Source organism: Candidozyma auris, chromosome 1 (assembly GCF_003013715.1).
Source record: "Candidozyma auris chromosome 1, complete sequence".
NCBI classification, from domain to species: Eukaryota; Fungi; Ascomycota; class Pichiomycetes; order Serinales; family Metschnikowiaceae; genus Candidozyma; species Candidozyma auris.
In genome coordinates, this window is record NC_072812.1 from 1,336,798 (window position 1) to 1,357,258 (window position 20,461).

General features: G+C 44.5%; 9 protein-coding genes across 9 annotated transcripts; 4 read left to right on the plus strand and 5 right to left on the minus strand. All coding sequences in view use genetic code 12, as the record gives it.

The window, feature by feature from the left end:
* Nucleotides 1-430: 430 nt before the first annotated feature.
* On the plus strand, nucleotides 431-3,096 carry EFT2 (elongation factor 2; the record flags this gene model as incomplete). Its single annotated transcript, XM_029034840.2, has 2 exons — nucleotides 431-434; nucleotides 572-3,096. 2 exons carry the CDS (start codon nucleotides 431-433, stop codon nucleotides 3,094-3,096), a joined length of 2,529 nt encoding a protein of 842 aa, XP_028890082.1.
* Nucleotides 3,097-5,533: 2,437 nt separating this feature from the next.
* On the plus strand, nucleotides 5,534-7,663 carry AMO1 (Amo1p; the record flags this gene model as incomplete). The annotated part of the gene is made up of 1 exon (XM_029034842.2): nucleotides 5,534-7,663. One exon carries the CDS (start codon nucleotides 5,534-5,536, stop codon nucleotides 7,661-7,663), a length of 2,130 nt encoding a protein of 709 aa, XP_028890084.1.
* Nucleotides 7,664-7,773: 110 nt separating this feature from the next.
* Nucleotides 7,774-8,394, plus strand: CJI96_0000616 (protein-arginine N-methyltransferase SFM1; the record flags this gene model as incomplete). The annotated part of the gene is made up of 1 exon (XM_029034843.1): nucleotides 7,774-8,394. One exon carries the CDS (start codon nucleotides 7,774-7,776, stop codon nucleotides 8,392-8,394), a length of 621 nt encoding a protein of 206 aa, XP_028890085.1.
* A 19-nt stretch (nucleotides 8,395-8,413) lies between these two features.
* On the minus strand, nucleotides 8,414-10,636 carry CJI96_0000617 (putative carboxylic ester hydrolase; the record flags this gene model as incomplete). The annotated part of the gene is made up of 1 exon (XM_029034844.2): nucleotides 8,414-10,636. One exon carries the CDS (start codon nucleotides 10,634-10,636, stop codon nucleotides 8,414-8,416), a length of 2,223 nt encoding a protein of 740 aa, XP_028890086.2.
* A 263-nt stretch (nucleotides 10,637-10,899) lies between these two features.
* On the minus strand, nucleotides 10,900-11,727 carry CJI96_0000618 (uncharacterized protein; the record flags this gene model as incomplete). Its single annotated transcript, XM_029034845.2, has 1 exon — nucleotides 10,900-11,727. The coding sequence occupies one exon, from the start codon at nucleotides 11,725-11,727 to the stop codon at nucleotides 10,900-10,902; it is 828 nt and encodes a 275-aa protein (XP_028890087.2).
* Nucleotides 11,728-11,968: 241 nt separating this feature from the next.
* On the minus strand, nucleotides 11,969-14,146 carry THS1 (threonine--tRNA ligase THS1; the record flags this gene model as incomplete). Its single annotated transcript, XM_029034846.2, has 1 exon — nucleotides 11,969-14,146. The coding sequence occupies one exon, from the start codon at nucleotides 14,144-14,146 to the stop codon at nucleotides 11,969-11,971; it is 2,178 nt and encodes a 725-aa protein (XP_028890088.1).
* Nucleotides 14,147-14,644: 498 nt separating this feature from the next.
* Nucleotides 14,645-15,043, minus strand: CJI96_0000620 (mitochondrial 54S ribosomal protein uL14m; the record flags this gene model as incomplete). Its single annotated transcript, XM_029034847.1, has 1 exon — nucleotides 14,645-15,043. The coding sequence occupies one exon, from the start codon at nucleotides 15,041-15,043 to the stop codon at nucleotides 14,645-14,647; it is 399 nt and encodes a 132-aa protein (XP_028890089.1).
* Nucleotides 15,044-16,223: 1,180 nt separating this feature from the next.
* On the plus strand, nucleotides 16,224-17,720 carry AIP2 (D-lactate dehydrogenase; the record flags this gene model as incomplete). The annotated part of the gene is made up of 1 exon (XM_029034848.2): nucleotides 16,224-17,720. The coding sequence occupies one exon, from the start codon at nucleotides 16,224-16,226 to the stop codon at nucleotides 17,718-17,720; it is 1,497 nt and encodes a 498-aa protein (XP_028890090.1).
* Nucleotides 17,721-17,759: 39 nt separating this feature from the next.
* Nucleotides 17,760-19,937, minus strand: FAA21 (medium-chain fatty acid-CoA ligase FAA2; the record flags this gene model as incomplete). Its single annotated transcript, XM_029034849.2, has 1 exon — nucleotides 17,760-19,937. One exon carries the CDS (start codon nucleotides 19,935-19,937, stop codon nucleotides 17,760-17,762), a length of 2,178 nt encoding a protein of 725 aa, XP_028890091.2.
* Nucleotides 19,938-20,461: the final 524 nt, after the last annotated feature.

Here is a 20,461-nt window from a genome sequence, read left to right on the forward strand (position 1 = left end):
GCTCACCTTTTTACCTGCTCGCTACGCCCTCAGGCTCTCCTCACTGAAATTGGCGATACGCCCCGAACAATGACTTCTCCACTCGACGTTCAAGGTATTGAACGTCTCGATTAAGAGTACCGGGAGCCAAGAGTATTAACTTCTTTTAGAAAAAATTACAATCACTAATTCGAACTTGGGTAGCAATGGTCAATGCCATGCTCTTTTTGATATCCTTCTGGTGATGGCCCTTGGACCTCACCTGGCGCTAGTAGAGAGCTGCCGGGTAACATTGGGGGACTGAGATTTACGCAGCAGTCGCCTCACTTACTGCGAGAAAATTTTTTCCTCCAGATGGGCCTCGTGCGAATACCCTCTGGCTGAAAAAAGAACGCTTCTTCCTCTCTTCTTCCTTCCTGGTTATCAAGTTAACACCAACAACAAGTTCAATATGGGTATGTAGATTGCTGCATCGACTGCAGTTGATGTCGAATGGGTTGGTCCTTGGAAATTGGGGAGTTGTGCCACTTTTTGATGGTCCCTCTGTCCTATCTGATGACCTCTCAATTGCAACGAAATACTAACAGGATAGTTGCTTTTACTATTGACCAAATCCGTGGCTTGATGGACAAGGTTACCAATGTGCGTAACATCTCCGTCATTGCTCACGTCGATCACGGTAAGTCTACTTTGACTGACTCCTTGGTCCAGAAGGCTGGTATCATTTCTGCCGCCAAGGCTGGTGACGCCAGATTTATGGACACCAGAAAGGATGAGCAGGAAAGAGGTATTACCATCAAGTCTACTGCTATCTCTTTGTACGCTTCGCTCACTGAGGAAGACACCAAGGAGATCAAGCAGAAGACTGACGGTACTTCTTTCTTGATCAACTTGATCGACTCCCCAGGTCACGTTGACTTCTCTTCTGAGGTTACTGCCGCTTTGAGAGTCACTGACGGTGCTTTGGTTGTTGTTGACTGTGTTGAAGGTGTCTGTGTCCAGACTGAGACTGTGTTGAGACAAGCCTTGTCTGAGAGAATCAAGCCAGTCGTTATTATCAACAAGGTTGACAGAGCTTTGTTGGAATTGCAGACCACCAAGGAGGACTTGTACCAGTCCTTCTCCAGAACTGTTGAGTCCGTCAACGTCATCATCTCCACGTACGCTGACAAGACTGTTGGTGACGTTCAGGTCGCTCCAGAGAAGGGTACCGTTGCTTTCGGTTCCGGTTTGCACGGTTGGGCCTTCACTGTTAGACAATTCGCCAACAGATACTCCAAGAAATTCGGTGTCGACAGACAGAAGATGATGGAGAGATTGTGGGGTGACTCTTTCTTTAACCCTAAGACCAAGAAGTGGACCAACAAGGACAAGGACGCTGATGGAAAGCAGTTGGAGAGAGCTTTCAACATGTTCGTTTTGGACCCTATCTTTAGATTGTTCTCTTCTATCATGAACTTCAAGAAGGACGAGATCCCAACCTTGTTGGAGAAGTTGGAGATCAACTTGAAGGGTGACGAAAAGGACTTGGAGGGTAAGGCTTTGTTGAAGGTCGTCATGAGAAAGTTCTTGCCAGCTGCCGACGCCATGTTGGAGATGATTGTCATCCACTTGCCATCTCCAATTACTGCTCAGGCTTACAGAGCTGAGACCTTGTACGAGGGTCCATCTGACGACGAGCACTGCCAGGCCATCAGAAACTGTGACCCTAAGGCTGACTTGATGCTTTACGTCTCTAAGATGGTTCCAACCTCTGATAAGGGTAGATTCTACGCTTTCGGTCGTGTTTTCGCTGGTACCGTCAAGTCTGGTCAGAAGATCAGAATTCAGGGTCCTAACTACCAGGTCGGTAAGAAGGAAGACTTGTTCTTGAAGTCTATCCAGAGAACCGTCTTGATGATGGGTGGTAAGGTCGAGCAGATTGACGACTGTCCTGCCGGTAACATCGTCGGTTTAGTTGGTATTGACCAGTTCTTGTTGAAGTCTGGTACTCTTACCACTTCTGAGACCGCCCACAACATGAAGGTCATGAAGTTCTCTGTCTCTCCTGTTGTGCAGGTTGCTGTCGAAGTCAAGAACGCCAACGACTTGCCTAAGTTGGTCGAGGGTTTGAAGAGATTGTCTAAGTCTGACCCATGTGTTGTCTGTACCATCAATGAGTCCGGTGAGCACATTGTTGCTGCTACTGGTGAGTTGCACTTGGAAATTTGCTTGAACGATTTGGAGAACGACCACGCTGGTATTCCATTGAAGAAGACCGATCCAATTGTTTCTTACAGAGAGACTGTTCAGGCCGAGTCCTCCATGGTTGCCTTGTCCAAGTCTCCTAACAAGCATAACAGAATTTATGTCAAGGCTCAGCCAATTGACGAGGAGACCTCCTTGGACATTGAGAACGGTGTCATCAACCCAAGAGATGACTTCAAGGCCAGAGCTAGAATCTTGGCTGACAACCACGGTTGGGATGTTGCTGACGCCAGAAAGATCTGGTGTTTCGGTCCTGACGGTAACGGTCCTAACTTGGTTGTTGACCAGACTAAGGCCGTTCAGTACTTGAACGAAATTAAGGACTCTGTCGTCGCTGCCTTCCAGTGGGCTACTAAGGAAGGTCCTATCTTCGGTGAGAACGTTAGATCCGTCAGAGTTAACATCTTGGATGTTACCTTGCACGCTGATGCTATCCACAGAGGTGGTGGTCAGATCATCCCAACCATGAGAAGAGCTACCTACGCTTCTATCTTGTTGGCCGAGCCAGCTATTCAGGAGCCAGTCTTCTTGGTTGAGATCCAGTGTCCTGAGAACGCTATTGGTGGTATCTACTCTGTTTTGAACAAGAAGAGAGGTCAGGTCGTCTCTGAGGAGCAGAGACCAGGTACTCCATTGTTCACCATCAAGGCTTACTTGCCAGTTAACGAGTCCTTCGGTTTCTCTGGTCAATTGAGACAGGCTACTGGTGGTCAGGCTTTCCCACAGTTGATTTTCGACCACTGGGCCGTGTTGAACGGTGACCCAACCGACCCATCCTCCAAGCCAGGTGAAATCGTCCAGAAGAAGAGAATCCACTCTGGTCTTAAACCTGAGGTTCCAGGCTACGAGGAGTACTACGACAAGTTGTAAGCGAATTTGGGCCCTCACATACTATAGCGTCGGGATTATTGTTCATAATAATAGTAAACGTACTTGCTTTGTATCATTGTAGAATTCGCTGGTATGAGAGACATGGTCAGAAGATGTGGTTGCGGAAATATAGTACTCCTTAGATAAAGATTAAGACGGTATGTTAGATCGGTTAAAAGCTATTGCCGCTGCAACTTAAATGTCTCACTTGGCGAGAGATTTTTTACATAGCGAGAAAAGCCTTCGGTTCCATCCCGGTGCGGCTGCTATTTAATCCCCTTCGGGGTCACTGATGACTAGTATATTACGTGCATACAGCGAAAAGTTTCCCTTCACTTTTTTTTTCACTATGTACCCGAGTGGCCTAGGTTTTCGCAGCTCCGAATGTTCCGGCTACCGTCACCTTCCTGTCACCACTTTGCTTTGTGGCGAATGAAGGAACAACTCCAGGTTTGCATCGAACTTGTTGCTGTTGCAGAGAGCAAACGCACTTGTGCTCCAACTCACAAAGCGTTTTCTCACCTCACTGAGTGCTACACGGAACTTCCGGAAGCTTTGCTTTGCGTTAGAGCAGGGCAACCTTTATGCGCGTAATCTTTGTAATTTGATTAATAATGGGGAAGTGCTTCGAGAGGTCACCAATATAGAACAGACCGAGTGATTGGCCATCTGTAATGGGCATAATGAAAGGGGAATATCCTCCGTCCATTGTCTACACTTGACGCAGGCCCTGAGAAGGCGGCCCTTTTTAATATAATCCTCCCTCTAAGATGTAAAATTCTGTTGCACACTTGCTCCTTCGGGAACTCCATCGCTCCTAACCTTATATACGCGAGGCTCGTATATAAGTAAGACACATTTGCGTGCAATTGAACATACTCAATATTTGTCCTTTTACATTTGTGCTTCAGTCTGTTGGACTCAATCCATACCACCTCGATTCCCTGTCCCTTAATGAATTTTCACCAAAGCGGACTCCATGCGCTCCTTACGCTTGCATCTATTGCATCGAGTCTAACGATGCTTTACGCCTACAAAGGGCTTCCGCTCAAACGTGCCAGAATAAACTGCATTTTCATCACCATCGTTTCTTCTTCAGCAATTTACGCTCTAGCATGTGCAATAATGCCTCTGGGCGTTCTCATACCGACACCAGATTTTGATTTTGCCTCGGCTCCGATTCTGCTGGTGGAAGACATTCTCCGCCATGCGATTCGAGTTAGTCATCTGCTAGGCATCGTTGCATTGGCATTCATTCTCGGTCTATACTATAGCATCGGATCATCCACAGAAAAGGGCCTTGAATGTTTGGATGATTCGCTCTACCATGGGCGTGGCCAAGAGTCGGGTGAAAAATTGTACAGAGCCGTGCATTTCAACCATACCAAACATCGCAGCGTCAGATTTCAAGACTTTCTTGGCAATTGTTTCACGATGACAGGAATTCTCTCCTGTTTTGTCGCCTTTTGGCCTGCCAACTGGCTCCTCGCCTTCTCTCATACGATATACGAGTACCATGGCTGCAGTATTGTCACGGACCACATATTATGGAGCATGTTTGCATTTGCCTTGGCCAAAACATGCTTCACATGTATCAAGAATTTGTCAGTCCCATGTCGCCTGTTTTCTAACGGAGTGCAAGTCTGGACGAACTTCTGCTGGCTTTACGGGACTGGCTTGATAGTGGTCGCGGGAGTTTTCTGGGCTCTCGCGCTGGACGTGATGATGGTGTACATGTACAAGGCGACAGCACTCATTCAACAAAATCAGAGACTAGATAGCGTCATTGTGGCGGGTATTCCGAAGCAGTTTAATTTTGTCACCAGCGCCATGGCAGAATTTTTACTTGACAATGTCTTTTCTCATCAATCATCCGAAAGTGTTGCATTGAGTGAAGTTTTGCAGCAACTGATAAGCGTGTTTGCAAGAGCGATGGATGATTCGATCTGGATCATAATGCTTTGGATAGCGGTGTTGTCACCACTATTTAAAGGTGTTGTTGTACACTATACGATTCGAAACAAAATGGCGTCATAAACAATGTACTGTGATGCCGCTTCTCAAGCAGTCAGTAATGAACTATATAACGCTAATGTAAAGTAGGATATAAATCGAAGATGACCCTTGGACTCCGTCTGTGTTACAGAAGTCCTTTACCTGATTCATCGCTTTGATCGCAAGTTGCTACCAACTTGGGACAATCAAGTACCAAACGCAGATGCGGGTCAGATAGGCCATTCTGACTCGCAAAATACAATCGTTTATTGGAGCCAAGGGCTTAAACTTCATATCGGATTCCGTGGCTTGATAAGGTGTATCTGTGTGAAGGCTTATCAGGAACTGGCTGCCAAATGCGGCATTCCGTTCCATAATCTCTGTGGGTTAAATACGTGATAAAACGTCCCAATGTTCGAGTTTCAACAACTCTAGGTAAATTATGGAAAGACTAAGCCAACTCTCCCTCCACGCAACTGCTAGCACTCTGCCTCCTGTGTCTCCACCACACCCTTTGGATCCACTCACCACCCAGGAGATCAAGGCAGTCTCACAGGTAGTTCGCAGCCATTACAAGGACACCAATGTTATCTTCAACACAATCACACTTAGGGAACCTACCAAGAAGATATACTACGATTGGAAGGAGAAGAATGGATTTAAGCCACCAAGATTGGCATACTTTGTGGTCACAGAAAATAGCCACGTTGGAGTTCATGAAGGTGTCGTTGATATACCCTCCTTGACCGTGGTAGAATCCAAAGCGACCTCAGGAGTCCAGCCAATTTTGACTCCACAAGACCTTCAGAGCACTGAGGAAATTGTCAGAAACGATCCACGTGTTATCGAACAGTGTATTATCCTGGGAATCCCAAAGGAGGACATGAAGAACGTCTACTGCGATGCCTGGACTATTGGTTATGACGAGAGATGGGGGTCATCTAGAAGACTTCAGCAGGCTTTAATGTATTGGCGATCTCATGAAGATGACTCTCATTACTCTCATCCGTTAGACTTCTGTCCTATTGTGGATATGAATGAGGGCAAGGTGGTGTTTATCGATATACCCGCCAGGAGAAGGAAGGTTTCTAAGCACAAGCACTCTTCATTCCATCCTAAACATATCTCTGAGAAGTTTGGCACTAAAGAGAATCCATCAGGTTTCCGGAATGACGCCAAGCCGATTAACATCACTCAACCAGACGGTGTTTCATTCACCATGGATGGAAACGTTATGCAATGGTCAAACTTCAACTTTCATATTGGATTCAATTACAGAGAGGGCATCGTTCTCTCTGACATGAACTATAACGATCATGGCAAGATGAGACCTATGTTTCATAGAATATCATTGTCTGAGATGATTGTTCCTTACGGATGCCCTGATTATCCTCACCAAAGAAAGCACGCTTTAGACATTGGAGAGTATGGCGCTGGGCTTTGCACCAATCCACTTTCTCTCGGATGTGATTGCAAGGGTGTGATCCATTACCTCGATGCACATTTTACAGATAAGGAGGGAGAACCTTTGACTATCAAGAATGCTGTGTGTATCCACGAGGAGGATGACGGTGTTTTATTCAAGCACTCCGATTTCAGAGACGATTTTAGGACCACAGTTGTCACAAGAGGTAAGCGCTTGATCATCTCTCAGATCTTCACAGCAGCTAATTATGAATACTGTTTGTACTGGATTTTGAGACAAGATGGAACGATCAAGCTCGAGATTAGGTTGACCGGTATTCTTAACACCTACATCTGTGCCGAGGGAGAGGAAACTGGCCCATGGGGAACTCAAGTGTATCCTCAGGTGAATGCTCACAACCATCAACATTTATTTTCCTTAAGATTGGACCCTCGTATCGATGGCGACAATAACTCTGCTGCAACCTCAGACTCTATCTCAGGCCCTGGGGCTACAGGCTCTCCAGAGAATGCTTATGGTAATGCTTTCTGCGCTGAGAAGACCGTTTTCAAGAGCGTGAAAGACTCTCTTACCCACCCAACTTTTGCGAGAACTTGGGATATTTTCAACCCAACCCACATCAACCCATACTCCGGCAAACCTTCATCTTACAAGTTGGTGTCCACATTCACACCTCCTCTTTTAGCTAAAGATGGCTCCCTTGTCAAGAAGAGAGCCCCGTGGGCTGCATGGACTACTCAAGTCGTTCCTTACAAGGACGAGGGATTGGGCTACGGTCGTTTATACCCATCTGGTGATCACGTTGCTCAATGGTCTGGAGATGGAAGTAGAGGAATGAGAGAATGGATTGGGGATGGCAAAGACGTCATCGAGAACACAGACATTCTTTTCTTCCACACATTTGGAATCACCCATTTTCCAGCACCTGAGGATTTCCCAGTCATGCCTACAGAAATTTTTGATCTTATGTTGCGTCCAAGACACTTTTTTACGGAGAATCCCTGTCTCGATGTTAAGCCTTCTTATGCGAGAACCACAACTGAGGTGAAAGCTGGGAAGGTGGGTCATGATGAGTGCACTCTCGATGTTGACAAGACATCTCAATTGGCATTCGAAAAGACCTCAGGCTCGTGTTGCAAGAAATAATTGACTGTAGGGTAATTAGTAATGACTGTTCACAACGACTACCCTATCTGTAGTAGCATATTAGGTGCTCATCGCGAAATATAATTGAGTTCGAGCTTTAATCAGTCACCATGAAATACATAATTGAGCATATGGAGGAGGGTTTTTCTGAATGGGTCATACTCGAGTACTCTCAGATCCTTCGTGAAGTTGGTCCCGATAATCTTATTTTGACCTCCTTACCAGATGGAACGACGGAAAAGGACATACCGCAAAGACTTCTTGACATAGGCTTGCGGTGGACCACAAAGGAATGTGTAACAATCGACGGCGGAATAGATTGCTCTAAAGTGTGTCTTCTAGACCCCGCTGCTACAACAGACTTAGTGCCTGAGGATCGATCGAAATTTGAATACTTTGTTTTCGGGGGAATCTTGGGTTCTCACCCAAGAATTGACAGAACTGGAATACTAAGAGAAAAGTATGGCTTTGCTGGTCGCCGTTTAGGTGAGTTGCAAATGACAACTGATACAGCCATCAGAGTGACTCAGCTGATCATTGAGGAGCAAAAGCAGTTTGAGAATATCAAGTTTATCGATTATCCAGAGATCAAATTCAGCAAGCACGAGTCGACAGAGATGCCCTTTAGGTACGTCATGGACTCCAAAGACGAGCCAATTTTGCCTTCGGGTATGCTTGAGTTGATAAAGCACGATGCTGAACAAAGCATTGATGATCTTCTAGTCGAATGAACGTTGTTCTCTGAATAGGCTATAAATCTTTATATACTTGAACCTTCTTAGTGTCAACAGGATTGCTCGAACAAGAAAGGATTTCCTTCATAACAAAACCTGCGGTATCATAGTCTTCGAAGTATGACACATGTGCACTAATTGCTGATATGAGCGCAATGCTAAAAACTCCAGTTGGCAATGAGTAGTCAATCCTCCCGGTACGGTTCAACTCCGTTAATAGATTCACATCGCTTCTGGAAAGATATTTATCTGTTACTTCCTCATCTTCGGTGTCGCTCTTGCCATTAGAGATCGGACTTGCTAAGGTCGTGATGATATCGCCCAAGGCGTTCTCATTTGCAATGGAGGCCTTTGGTTCTCCATCTTTGACTTCTTTAAGAGCTTTCCCGTTCTTTTTAGATCCAAACCAATTAGAGAATATTTTTTGTTGCACTTCATCCCCAAAAGTTGTCAAACTCTTTATTTGCGTATTGAAACCGTTCAATGCGAAGGGGACTTCTTCGGGCTTCATATTGGAGAATTCTGGCTTCACAAGAGGTTCCATTCGATAACCAATTGGGTCACACGGATGAAACAAGTTATATAAATTTTTGCATTTGGGCGATGTCATTTTGAGCTCATCATTCAGTGGATCAAAGTCATCGTGAACGCTCAACCTCGATACGATGTTCTTTCTTTGAAGCAACTTGAACATACCGACAGGGGAACCCACACAAAAGAGGTTTTCGACATCAAAATCTAATTTATACTCATGGTCTCCCTCTCTTTGCATTGACACCAAGTCGAAGACAATTGCAGATCCCAAAGAATGACCCAAAATGTGGATCTTTCCATTAAAGTCCGGATTCCTCTCTTTGTAAAGTCTGTACACTCTATTGAGCTCCTCGGTTACAATTTTTAAAATCTGGTTTCTGAACTTTGGTTCGTAGTAGAGAAGTACGTCAAGGATAACATCACCAACAATGTTTCTAAGAGGTTTCACCCCATCCACATTAATGTCAGATAAACTGGGGAGTCGCTTGTCTCCAAGGTTTCCCGAATCATCTATACGTTTTCTGGGGTGAAACAATACCTTGTGTCTCCAAGTAATAGGAAGGGTTTGAATCCTATTGTTTGAGGCATGCTGCTTGTTATTTTCGTCGAAAGAATCCCCATGGGCAAGCCTTTTGTACTTGTCTTCATTTTCATATACTTCCTTCATTGTAGATCTCAATACGTTGGTGCTGTGAGTGAAATTTACAGACTCATACTTGTGTCCCAAGATTTGACCGATACCATGAACACATAGCATGAGATGATCGATTTGTCTATCAGTTTCCCTAGTCGTCTTCAAATCCTCAAAATCAGACTCCATCACAGACTGAAGCATTTCATCCTCCTTGATATTCTGAGCCGAAATGCTGTCTTGCAGCTTTTGCAGGGAGAATAGGTTCGACACCTCTTTCAGGAAAATGTCCGTCAACGAAGGCACTGGTGGAGATTTGATACTGTCGATGATACTTGAGTTGAGATCATCAGAGAAGCCTCGCTGGATTGAAGTCACACCCATTAGTGTCCCGCTTTTTGACCCCAACTTGCGAATGACGTCCAACTGCAAAGTATTGATGCCGGAGGGAAACAAGGCTGCCTGAGTCTTGTCAAAATATATTACAGCTTCGCCATCTCCTAACTCAGCAACATCTTTCTCTTTTGAGAAGTCTATTGTGTCAGAGGAAACCTTGTCCTTAAGCTCCTTAATCTCCTTATTGAATTTTGCAACCGCATCCTTGGACTGCTTACCATTGGACGATTTATCCTCGTTGGTATGCAAAGTAGGGCGTCGACGAAGGTAATTTTCCTCGATCTTCTTCGCCACTTTACTTGAGAGCGGCGTTCCATCGCTTTGAAACCAAATTCCTCTTCTCACTTCGTATGTGGGACCCTCCCAATAAACAGGAGAGAGAACCATATCATTTAGATCTACTTCAAACAAACGATCTTCCTTCACCTCCACAGAACTTGCTTTCTGTCTGTACGCTTTCTCTAGCTTTTTCTCGTCATGTTCAGAGAAGGGAATGAATTTTTTCGGTTTTTCATCATCTGTATACTCAAACCATTCAGGTCTCGTCAAGGGAGCGTCAGAACAATAGAACCACTTAGGAGTAGGATCGGTTTTCTTCGAATACGGCCTTATGAGGTATAGGGCTGTACGTGAACGATTGATAACCAATGGAGCTCGGATCAACCTCATCAATCCCATGCGGATGGCGGCATTCTTCTTCAGTTGCTATGTAGCTGCGAAATGTTGTAGGCGTATACTGCACGAGTTAGGCGCTCGCCGGCCAATCGCCCATATGATTTTGTAGTTTAATTTCATGATTCAAAGTCGAGATTACTTCAAATAAGAGGGGGCTACATGACTTATCTTTTGAAAACGAAAAGCCTGGAGCCAAGATCTACTTGCGCACATAACGGGTGGAACGTTTTCTGACAGCCTGCAGAGTTATCAATTAGAATGCTATTTTACTTTCCCTCGCGGATCTCATCCCACCTACTCTTTGGTTTGGATTCTTCGGCTATGGGAAACACATCGTCAGCTTCATCCAGTTGTTCTTGCAGCGTGGATTCTGGTACCTCGCTTTTTGGAAAGTTTATGTCACGGAGATGCTTCCATTCTGAGTTGTCATCGGTTTGTTCCTGTTTTGTGGAGTTACCAAAACCAATGGGCCTCCTTTGAGCAGCTTCTGGGATATAGTGTGGTTTGTGAAGATCATCTTTTGTCAATGTCCTGGGATCACGCATTATGAAGGAGGCATTCTTACTGGTAAGGTCATAATACCTCGCCCAAAATGGGGCATGAGTCATGGGAATTAAATCCCACACGGTCTTCATTCTGGTGAATTTATCTGGCGGGGTTTCGCTAGCTGCTAGCAGTGCCATGTCTTTCCTCTTTACCTGAAAGTATGTATATAAATTGATGTTCATCATCACTTCAAATGTGATGATACTTAAGAAGATTGACTTGAAAGGAGATTTGAAAAGCGGCGCTTTAATTGGCACGTTGTTAGGCAAATTGGTTGGCTTGCCTGCTCTGTATCTTATTAGGCGATCTTGAATGGTGGGCACAAAGAGCACAATCATGGATGATGCAAGCGCCCAAGAGGCAGAGGCACGACCGAAGGCATCAAGGTCTTGGGCGATCTGTTTTCGTTCTTGGGGTTTTAATAGGTGATCAGCTTCCCAGAATTTTATGACCTTCGCTTGATCTCTGAACGGATCAAGTCCCAAAGACCTGTGCGCATGTTTGCTTACATGCTCGCCATGAGCCTGTTCTGTGTCAGATGAGGACATGTTAGAAAAATGTCAATATATATTTGTGGTAAGGATTGATAGACCAGTTGATAGCAAGTGAAATAGTGGTACCATTGCTTTACATATAGACGACGCATGTAGTTTCTGCAGGAGAAACAGACGAAAGCTGCCCAATGCCAATAGCCTTTAGCTAGGATGCAATTCGGCCGAGATTGAAGACGGTTTGTTAAATCGATACAAAATTTACAATGTAAACCCTAATTTTCTATACGCTGCACGATTATATCAACTTGTTGTCAGCTCTGTACTCTTCCTTCAACCTGATCAACTGCTTGACAACCTCGTCAAACTTTACTGTTGCATTCTTACCCTGCTCTTCTTGAATATCCCTGTTTCTGACATTCACACTCTCTTCGGCGTGCTCTTGCTCACCCACGATGAAGATGAAGTTATACTTCAACAACTGTCCGCTTCTAACCTTCTTCTGCAAGGTATTACCAGAAAGATCGACATCAGCATAAAATCCATATTGCTTGACCAATTTCTCCTTCAAGGACTCTGCATAGTCAAAGTATTTCACACCAACTGGGACAACCAAGACTTGTCTTGGGGACAACCAGAAGGGCCATTTACCCTTGAAATGCTCGGTCAAGATAGCAGTCATTCTTTCCACTGAACCCAAAATGGCTCTGTGAATCATTACTGGCCTGGCAGTGGAGTTCTCCTTTTCGTTGGAATCAGCCTTGTACTCCAAGTCGAAACGCTGAGGCATTTGGAAATCCAACTGGATGGTAGCACACTGGAACCATCTCTTCAAAGCATCACTAATCTTGATATCAATTTTTGGCCCGTAGAAAGCACCATCAGCTGGATTCAATTCCCAATTTCCTTCACCCATGAACTTGTTCAAAGCATTCTCCAAGTTCTTCTCGGCGGCATCCCAAGTTTTCAAGTCACCGACATACTTCTCCGGTCTAGTGGACAACTCCATCTTGAACTCAAAACCAAAAATACCGTAAATTCTCTGCAAGAAGTCAAAAACACCGGCAATTTCTTGCTCTATTTGGTCTTGCTGACAGAAAATGTGAGCATCGTCCTGCTGAAATCGACGAACTCGGGTTAAACCAGAAAGAGCTCCAGAGAACTCATTTCTGTGAATCACACCAAAGTCAGCGACACGCCATGGGAGTTCTCTGTAGGATCTCTCACGACTCTTGAAGATGACGCAGTGGCCTGGACAATTCATAGGTTTCAAGCCAAAAGTTTCTTTCTCAACCTCGAAAGAAAACATATTGTCTTTATAGTTAGCCCAGTGACCAGATGTCTCCCACAACTTGGTGTTGTACATGTTTGGAGTGATGACTTCTTCATAACCTCTCTGTCTGTATTCGCTTCTAATCAAGTCGACGAGGGTGTTGTATATTCTGGTACCATGAGGCAACCAAAAAGCAGAGCCTGGAGAAACCTCGTTGAAATAGAACAACTCCTGTTCCTTTCCGATCTTTCTGTGGTCCCTCTCACTGGCTTCTTTAAGGAATTTCAAGTGCTCGTCCATGAGCTTCTTGTCAGGAAACGAAATACCGTAAACTCTTTGCAAAGAGTCATTGTTCGCATCACCCAAAAAGTATGAGGAAGAGTTTTTCAACACCTTGAAGGCCTTGATTTTACCAGTGTGCAAGATGTGAGGACCTCTACACAAATCGATCAAAGGACCACATCTGTACACGGTGGTAGAAGTTCCATCTGGAACCTTATCGCTGATAAACTTGACCTTGTATTTGTTATACTTGAACATTTCCAACAATTCTTCCTTGGTCATCTCGAGTCTGATGAATTTTTGCTTTTCCTTGATGACCTTAGTGGAAACCTTTTCGATGTTGCCGAAGTCTTCCTGGGACACGACACCTTCGCCTCCGTTGATAGACATGTCGTAGAAGAAGCCATCTTCAGTTGGTGGACCGTAAGACAAGTGACAACCGTAGTGGTTCTCGCAGGCTTCACCCAATACGTGGGCGGAGGAATGCCAAAAAACCATCTTACCCTCAGGATGATCGAAGTCCAAGAATTCCAATTGAGCGTCGCCTTCGAGTGGTCTCTCCAAGTCCCATAACTCACCGTTTACCTTGGAGATAACTTGTCTTTCGAGGAACGACTTACCAATGCCATTGGCGATATCGAAAGGACTTGTCTCAAAGGCAGTGCCTTCCTTGACAGACCCATCCTTCAATGTGATCTTAATGGGCTTTCTCTCCTGAGCAGCAAATTCAGCATCATGCTTTGCCTTAATCTCATCGAAGATCTTAATTCTATAATCCAAGAAAGCTGGTGGTGGGTCCAAAATTAAAGGTTTCTGAGGCTGCTTGGTCTTCTTATTCTCTTTTTTTGGAGCAGCTTGAGGTTTGTTCTTCGCTTTCTCGTCAACCGAGAGCTGGTTCACTCCATTAACGACCTCGGCCATGTCGAACAGAACTCGTAATATGTGTCTTGTGGTGACTGATGTGAGCCAGGAAAATTTGTGTGAAAAATGCGTGCATAGACTTCCAGCGCGATACCCTTGAGAGGTATAGAGCAGTAGCGGTTCCTTTTTTATTTGACCCAAAAACATTGATCTTCTTTACTTCTTTCTTCTTTCTTACTCTTTTTGATTTTAGTGATGGTTGAGGTGATCATTTGAAACTCGTATTGAAGAAGAATGTGCACTGTACATCTCCTAGCGCTCAAACTCAACACCATCACGGCTGCGAAACGATTATATTGGAAAGGCACTGGGAGTTTAACGTCCCTCGAAACACCCTTGATCCTCTTGAAGATTATAGAGGTCGAATCTTAGTATAAGTTTTGATGGGCAAACTCCAAATGGATCTGGCAACTCTTTATCACGATACTACGTACAACTTTACGATTTACCATGATCGTTCTATGTCATTGAGTATTTACATGTGGAGTGACAAAAAGCTCAGAAGGTTTTAGGCGCAAGTGTGGCAATCTTATTATATTGCAAATCCCTCAACTCCTTGGCCACAACGGAGGATATTCTTGATCCCAAAGGCTCACCATTCTGATTTATCAATACACAAGCGTTGTCGTCGAAACGAACAACGGAGCCGTCAGGCCTTCTAAATGGTGCTTTAGTTCTCACAATAACGGCTCGGCAGATATCCCTTCGCTTGACTCTGTTGCTGGAACTTTGTCCTGTGATGGCAGATGAAAGAGGTCTAGCCTCCTTTACCACAACGGTGATCTGGTCACCGACTCTCCCGAAATTCTTAGGACCGTGACGAAGTACCTTGATACATTCGACAACTTGAGCGCCTGAGTTATCGATGACGTTAAGAAGCGACTTCAAGTAGATCATTTCCACTAGTGGGTCTATCCTGTAATCGTGAGATTTTCACATAAGTTTTGTACATACGTGCGTGCGAACCTCACAACCCGAATAGTATCAGATGATTATATAAATTCTTTCATATTTCTTCACTTGAAGATGAAGGGAAAAGTCTAATGAGGATTGGTTTTGTCAGATTGCATTATTTAAATGGACGTCTCAGTACGATCACCAATTGGTATGAGTCGAGGGTCATAATGGACAGAAAGTCGAAGTTCCAAGCTCGCCATACCTCGTTGAGTACACCCGATGAGATACCAGAAATACTCCGGCAATTTCTCCAGCAACATCGAAAAATCACGAAAAGTGCAAGCCATCCGCATATCATAGCTTGGCGGACAGGAGAAGCAGTCAGGACGCCGGTAAACATTGGGCAACGACTGAACAAGAGTAAACCTGAACTAGGCTTACAATATATCAACATTCAGCAGGGTTTCGATGATAATGGCGAGAAGGGAGCTGGGGCGAAATTATTAGAGCATTTAGAGCAGCACAATATCATCAATAAGCTTATAATCGTGACTCGATGGTACGGAGGAAGCCCAATTGGCTCACTGCGCTTTCGTCACATCACCAATACATCCTTCGACAGCCTTCGTAAAGCCGAGGAAATTGTTTAAAGAAACCTGTTAATTAAACAATACACGTTTTCCCTACAGTTATGGCCCTTTCGTGATGCGATACACAGGTTAGTATTAGAATGGCATCATTACAACTTTATTGCTTACGATCAGCTGGTAATTTGCGCTGATCAGACTTTACCGCTCTGTGCCAGCCAATGAAGTAAAAGGAATCTGTACAAGTGAAAAGCAAACACACGCGCACCATACAATGTAATACATAAAGATGTTGCTTTTGGAAAGCTTGTCTTGTGCTTCATGATTATTATAGAAGATCTATACACATCTACAATCGCTTCTGATTTTGCAGGAATTTGGGATTTTGTGAATACTAACAGTACATGCATGCAGTACCGTGAGTATCATGAGTGCATTTAATGATGTCTATGCGGGTGAATTTTTCAGATTAGTGGGCTTCAACTGATAAACTTTCACTGCAAATGTTTAGAAGAGGCTTGGTCATCGCTAGGCTGGCGAACTTATATCGAAGCAGAGCGCTTCTACCTGGGCGTCTATTTTCCATCACTCCCATGAATTTGGCTAGCAAAACCGTGCCGCTCACAGCAGTGACGTACAAGGACAAGGTACAAAGAGACTCTAGATACAAGAAGTTGGACGAAACCGATGTCAGCTTCTTTCGTCAAGTCTTGGGAAGTGACAATTATGTTATCACCAACGCCGAAGATCTCGATTTCTTCAACGAAGACTGGATGAGAAAGTACAAAGGTCAATCAGGATTGGTTTTAAAACCCAAGACTACTGAGCAAGTCTCTCAGATTTTGAAGTATTGTAATGACAAAAAGCTTGCAGTTGTTCCTCAGGGTGGTAACACTGGTCTTGTGGGTGGCTCCAACCCAGTCTTTGATGAGATCATCATCTCGCTCGCAAACATGAACAAAATTAGATCTTTTGACGATGTCAGTGGTATTTTGAAATGCGATGCCGGCGTGATTTTGGAGAATGCTGACGGATTTTTAGCTGAGAAGGGTTACATCTTTCCTCTTGACTTGGGAGCGAAAGGATCTTGTCATGTTGGAGGAGTGGTGGCCACAAACGCCGGTGGCCTCAGATTGTTGAGATATGGCTCATTGCATGGCTCCGTCTTAGGATTAGAGGTTGTCTTACCGGATGGCACCATATACAACTCTATGGATGCCTTAAGAAAGGACAACACGGGCTACGATTTGAAGCAATTGTTTATTGGCTCTGAAGGTACCTTGGGTATTGTCACTGGTGTATCTGTGTTATGTCCAGCAAGACCGACTGCGACTAATGTTGCATTCTTGGCCGTTTCATCTTACGAAGCCGTGCAAAAAGTGTTTGTTGGTGCGCGCAGGGAGTTATCTGAGATTCTCTCTGCCTTCGAGTTCATGGACGGTAAGTCCCAACTTTTGACCGCTCGCTATTTGAAGGCTGATCATCCCATTGAGTCTGGAGAATATCCCTTTTATGTGTTAATCGAGACCAGCGGTTCTAACCGAGATCATGACATGGAGAAGATCGAGACCTTTTTAGGAAATGCCATGGAGGAAGGTCTCGTGGATGATGGTATTATTGCTCAAGACGAGACTCAGCTTCGTAATTTGTGGTCTTGGAGGGAATCTATTCCAGAAGCATCTGCTCATGGTGGCGGTGTTTATAAGTACGATGTTTCCATCCCATTGGAGAACTTGTATGGCTTGGTCGAGGCAGCATCTGATAGATTGGGAAGCGCTGGCCTTGTCGATTTTGATGATGAGTCCAAGCCTGTCATCGAGGCAATAGGTTATGGTCACATTGGTGATGGGAACTTGCATTTGAACGTTTGCGTTCGTGAATACACCAAAAACGTTGAAAAGCAGTTGGAACCTTTCGTCTATGAATGGATTCAGCAAAACAAAGGCTCCATCTCTGCGGAGCATGGTCTTGGATTCCAGAAGAAGAACTACATTGGCTACTCGAAGAGCGATATAGAGATCAAGATGATCAAAGAAGTCAAAGAGCATTATGATCCCAACGGAATTCTCAATCCATATAAGTATATCTAAATATAAATCATTGACGGTCACTTGATATCGAGGCAGGTTCTACAAGCGTTCGTTTCTTATCAACGAGCCCTCCTCGTAGAGCTTCTCTAAGCGTTCTTTAAAGAAAGCAAAACAATTCGCTCTCTTTATCTTGAAAGTTGGTGTAACCACACCATCCTCGACCCGCAATGGGTCAATTCCAATTTCAATATTATGCAACTTCTCTAACCCATGCAACAACTTGGATACTGATGCATTTGCCTCGATCAAGAATTTAGTCTTCACTTCTTTCTTGTTCATAATTTCAACAAGTTTATTGCTATCTTCAAGCTCATTCTCATTGTAACCAAATCTCGATGCCAACCAAGTCTTGATAGCCACTGGATCTACACCAACGATGCCAACTAGGTAAGTTTTGAGAGAATCGCCGTGTGCATAGAACAGTGTCGTCAAGGGAAAACATGAAAGGTAAGTATTTTCTATCTTCTCCGGTGTGATGTATTCGCCTTGGGCCAACTTAAAAAAGTTCTTGACTCTGTCTATGATGTAGATTCTGCCATTTTCTGGATTTAAACGAGCAACATCGCCTGTGTGAAACCAGCCTTCGTCGTCTAAAGCTTTTCTAGTCTCTTCAGGATTCTTATAGTACTCAGTAAAGATTTGTGGACCCCTAAGCAACAACTCTCCGCGAGGGCCAATCGAGTCATCAGCAGTATAGCCCATTTCTGGAAGATCCTTGAGTCTCATTTCAGTAGTGACACATATAGCTCCACAGGATCCTGGAACGGCTTCAAATTGAAGCGAACTGCTAACGCCAGCAAAGGATTCTGTTAAGCCATAGCCTTGCGAGACACCTGTGTTAAGTGCTGCTTTCAAGAACTTCACTGTTTCCGGTGATATGGGGGCAGAACCTGTGGCAATATTGGTGACATTGTCAAAGCCAATCTTCTTGCGAAGAACGGCAATCAAGCGATCATAGATGAGATGAGAGCCATCGGCGCCATCTTCAGAAGCTTGCCTTTCGATTTTGGTATTGATTGCATTTGTGAACAAACGACGCAACATAGGTTTCTCTTCATTCCTGATAGTCTGTGCTTTGAGTGCAGCCTCAAGTTTGGTCAAAACTCTAGGAACCAAGCTGAGAGCATTTGGCTTCAATTGCATCACATCGTCGAGAAGAGTCAAAGGTGAAGGTGATTGAGGCATACCTATCTCAGCGCCCATCATAAATGCAGCTTGGTTCGTCATTCTTTCAAAGATGTGAGCAAGCGGTAAGAAGCTATAAGCCCGAGGATTCAAATTCCTGGTCTTTACGCTGCTCAAACAGAATGTTAGCGCCGATACAGCGTTTCGATTCGTTAACACCACACCCTTTGGATTTGAAGTGGTACCCGAAGTAAATGAGATGGTATATACGGTCAGGGGAGTAGGCGGAATATCCGGAATCAAATTGGCTTCGCCAAGTCTCTCAATTTCAACAAATTCAGTCAATTCAATGTTCTGCGCTTCTGCTTGGCTTTTGAGACGCGCAGACTCCAGAGCATCGAGAGGATCCATGGACACAAGAGAAATCAAATTTGCTAAATCTTCTGGGTTATCTTTTTTGAGGTTGATCAAGCGCTCAAGCTTATCCTTCGAGCACACCACCACTGGTGACTCAGTCAATGCCAAGATGTACTTCGAGGTCTCTGGTCCCAAGGTATCATACAAGCATGTGTTTGTGATTGAAAAGTTTACACATCCTAAGTCGGAGAGGAGCCACTCCTTTCTATTGTGGGAGAATTGGGAGAGAACAAAGGACATCTCACCTTTTGCAACCACCTTGTGGTGATTGTCAATCTTCAAATGAGCTTCGGACTGAGTTTTGAATTTATTGTTTTTCAACGAATAAAGAATGCCTGATCCAAAGTTTCTCTTTCTGTTTGATACTTGAGCGTAAGTTTCCCATTCGTAGGGGCCAAACAGACCGTCTGCCTGCTTCTTGCGCACACCTATGGCCTTCCTATTAGCATAGACCGTGGCGGAACATTCGTACGTCTCGTACAAAGTTGTGAGAGCAGGATGGGGCAAATTGATCAAGCCGTTAACAGATGCCTTGTTTCTGTAAATGGCGGAGTACCCAGGCTCCTTAGTATTTGGAAGGGGAACCGCATCCTTGAATAGATTTGCATCCAACGGAATAATGCTCCTAATGTGATCCATTATACTTTGCGGTGCGATTGGAAGTAGCGAGATCATGGCTGATTACTTAAAATGAGTATTTAAGAAAAGTGAAAAATGAAGAAAAAGTAAGTTGTTACGTGAAAAATCTGATCTATTATATTTGTGGGCTACCTCGGCTCTTGTGAGGGGTCGGTAACGGTGCACCCATGCATCAATCTGGCCCTCAGTTATTTGGGCCCTAGACAGGACCATCCATATGAAAAGTACATGAGAACTCGCCAATGTGCCTGGTCGCAGGAAATATAGATCGTCTTCGAAGCACATTTTCTCCGTGCTTGGCCGGTATGATTACTAACCGCTGGTGCCTTTGCGGAGATTAGTAGCGGATTTAGCTCTTTGTGGATGTGCGGAGTCTTCTTGGGGACAAAAAAACAACGCGGGTGTCAATGCGCCGGAATCGAAAGGCAACCTCTTTTAAGCGACAAGGCTCAATATCAAACCTATTCAGGAACTTCCTTGAAATATCTAGCTGAAGTCCTTGAATCTGTAGATGTATGCGCAGTTAGGACATGCGTTGCTACTTAGCGCTGTGCGGTGTT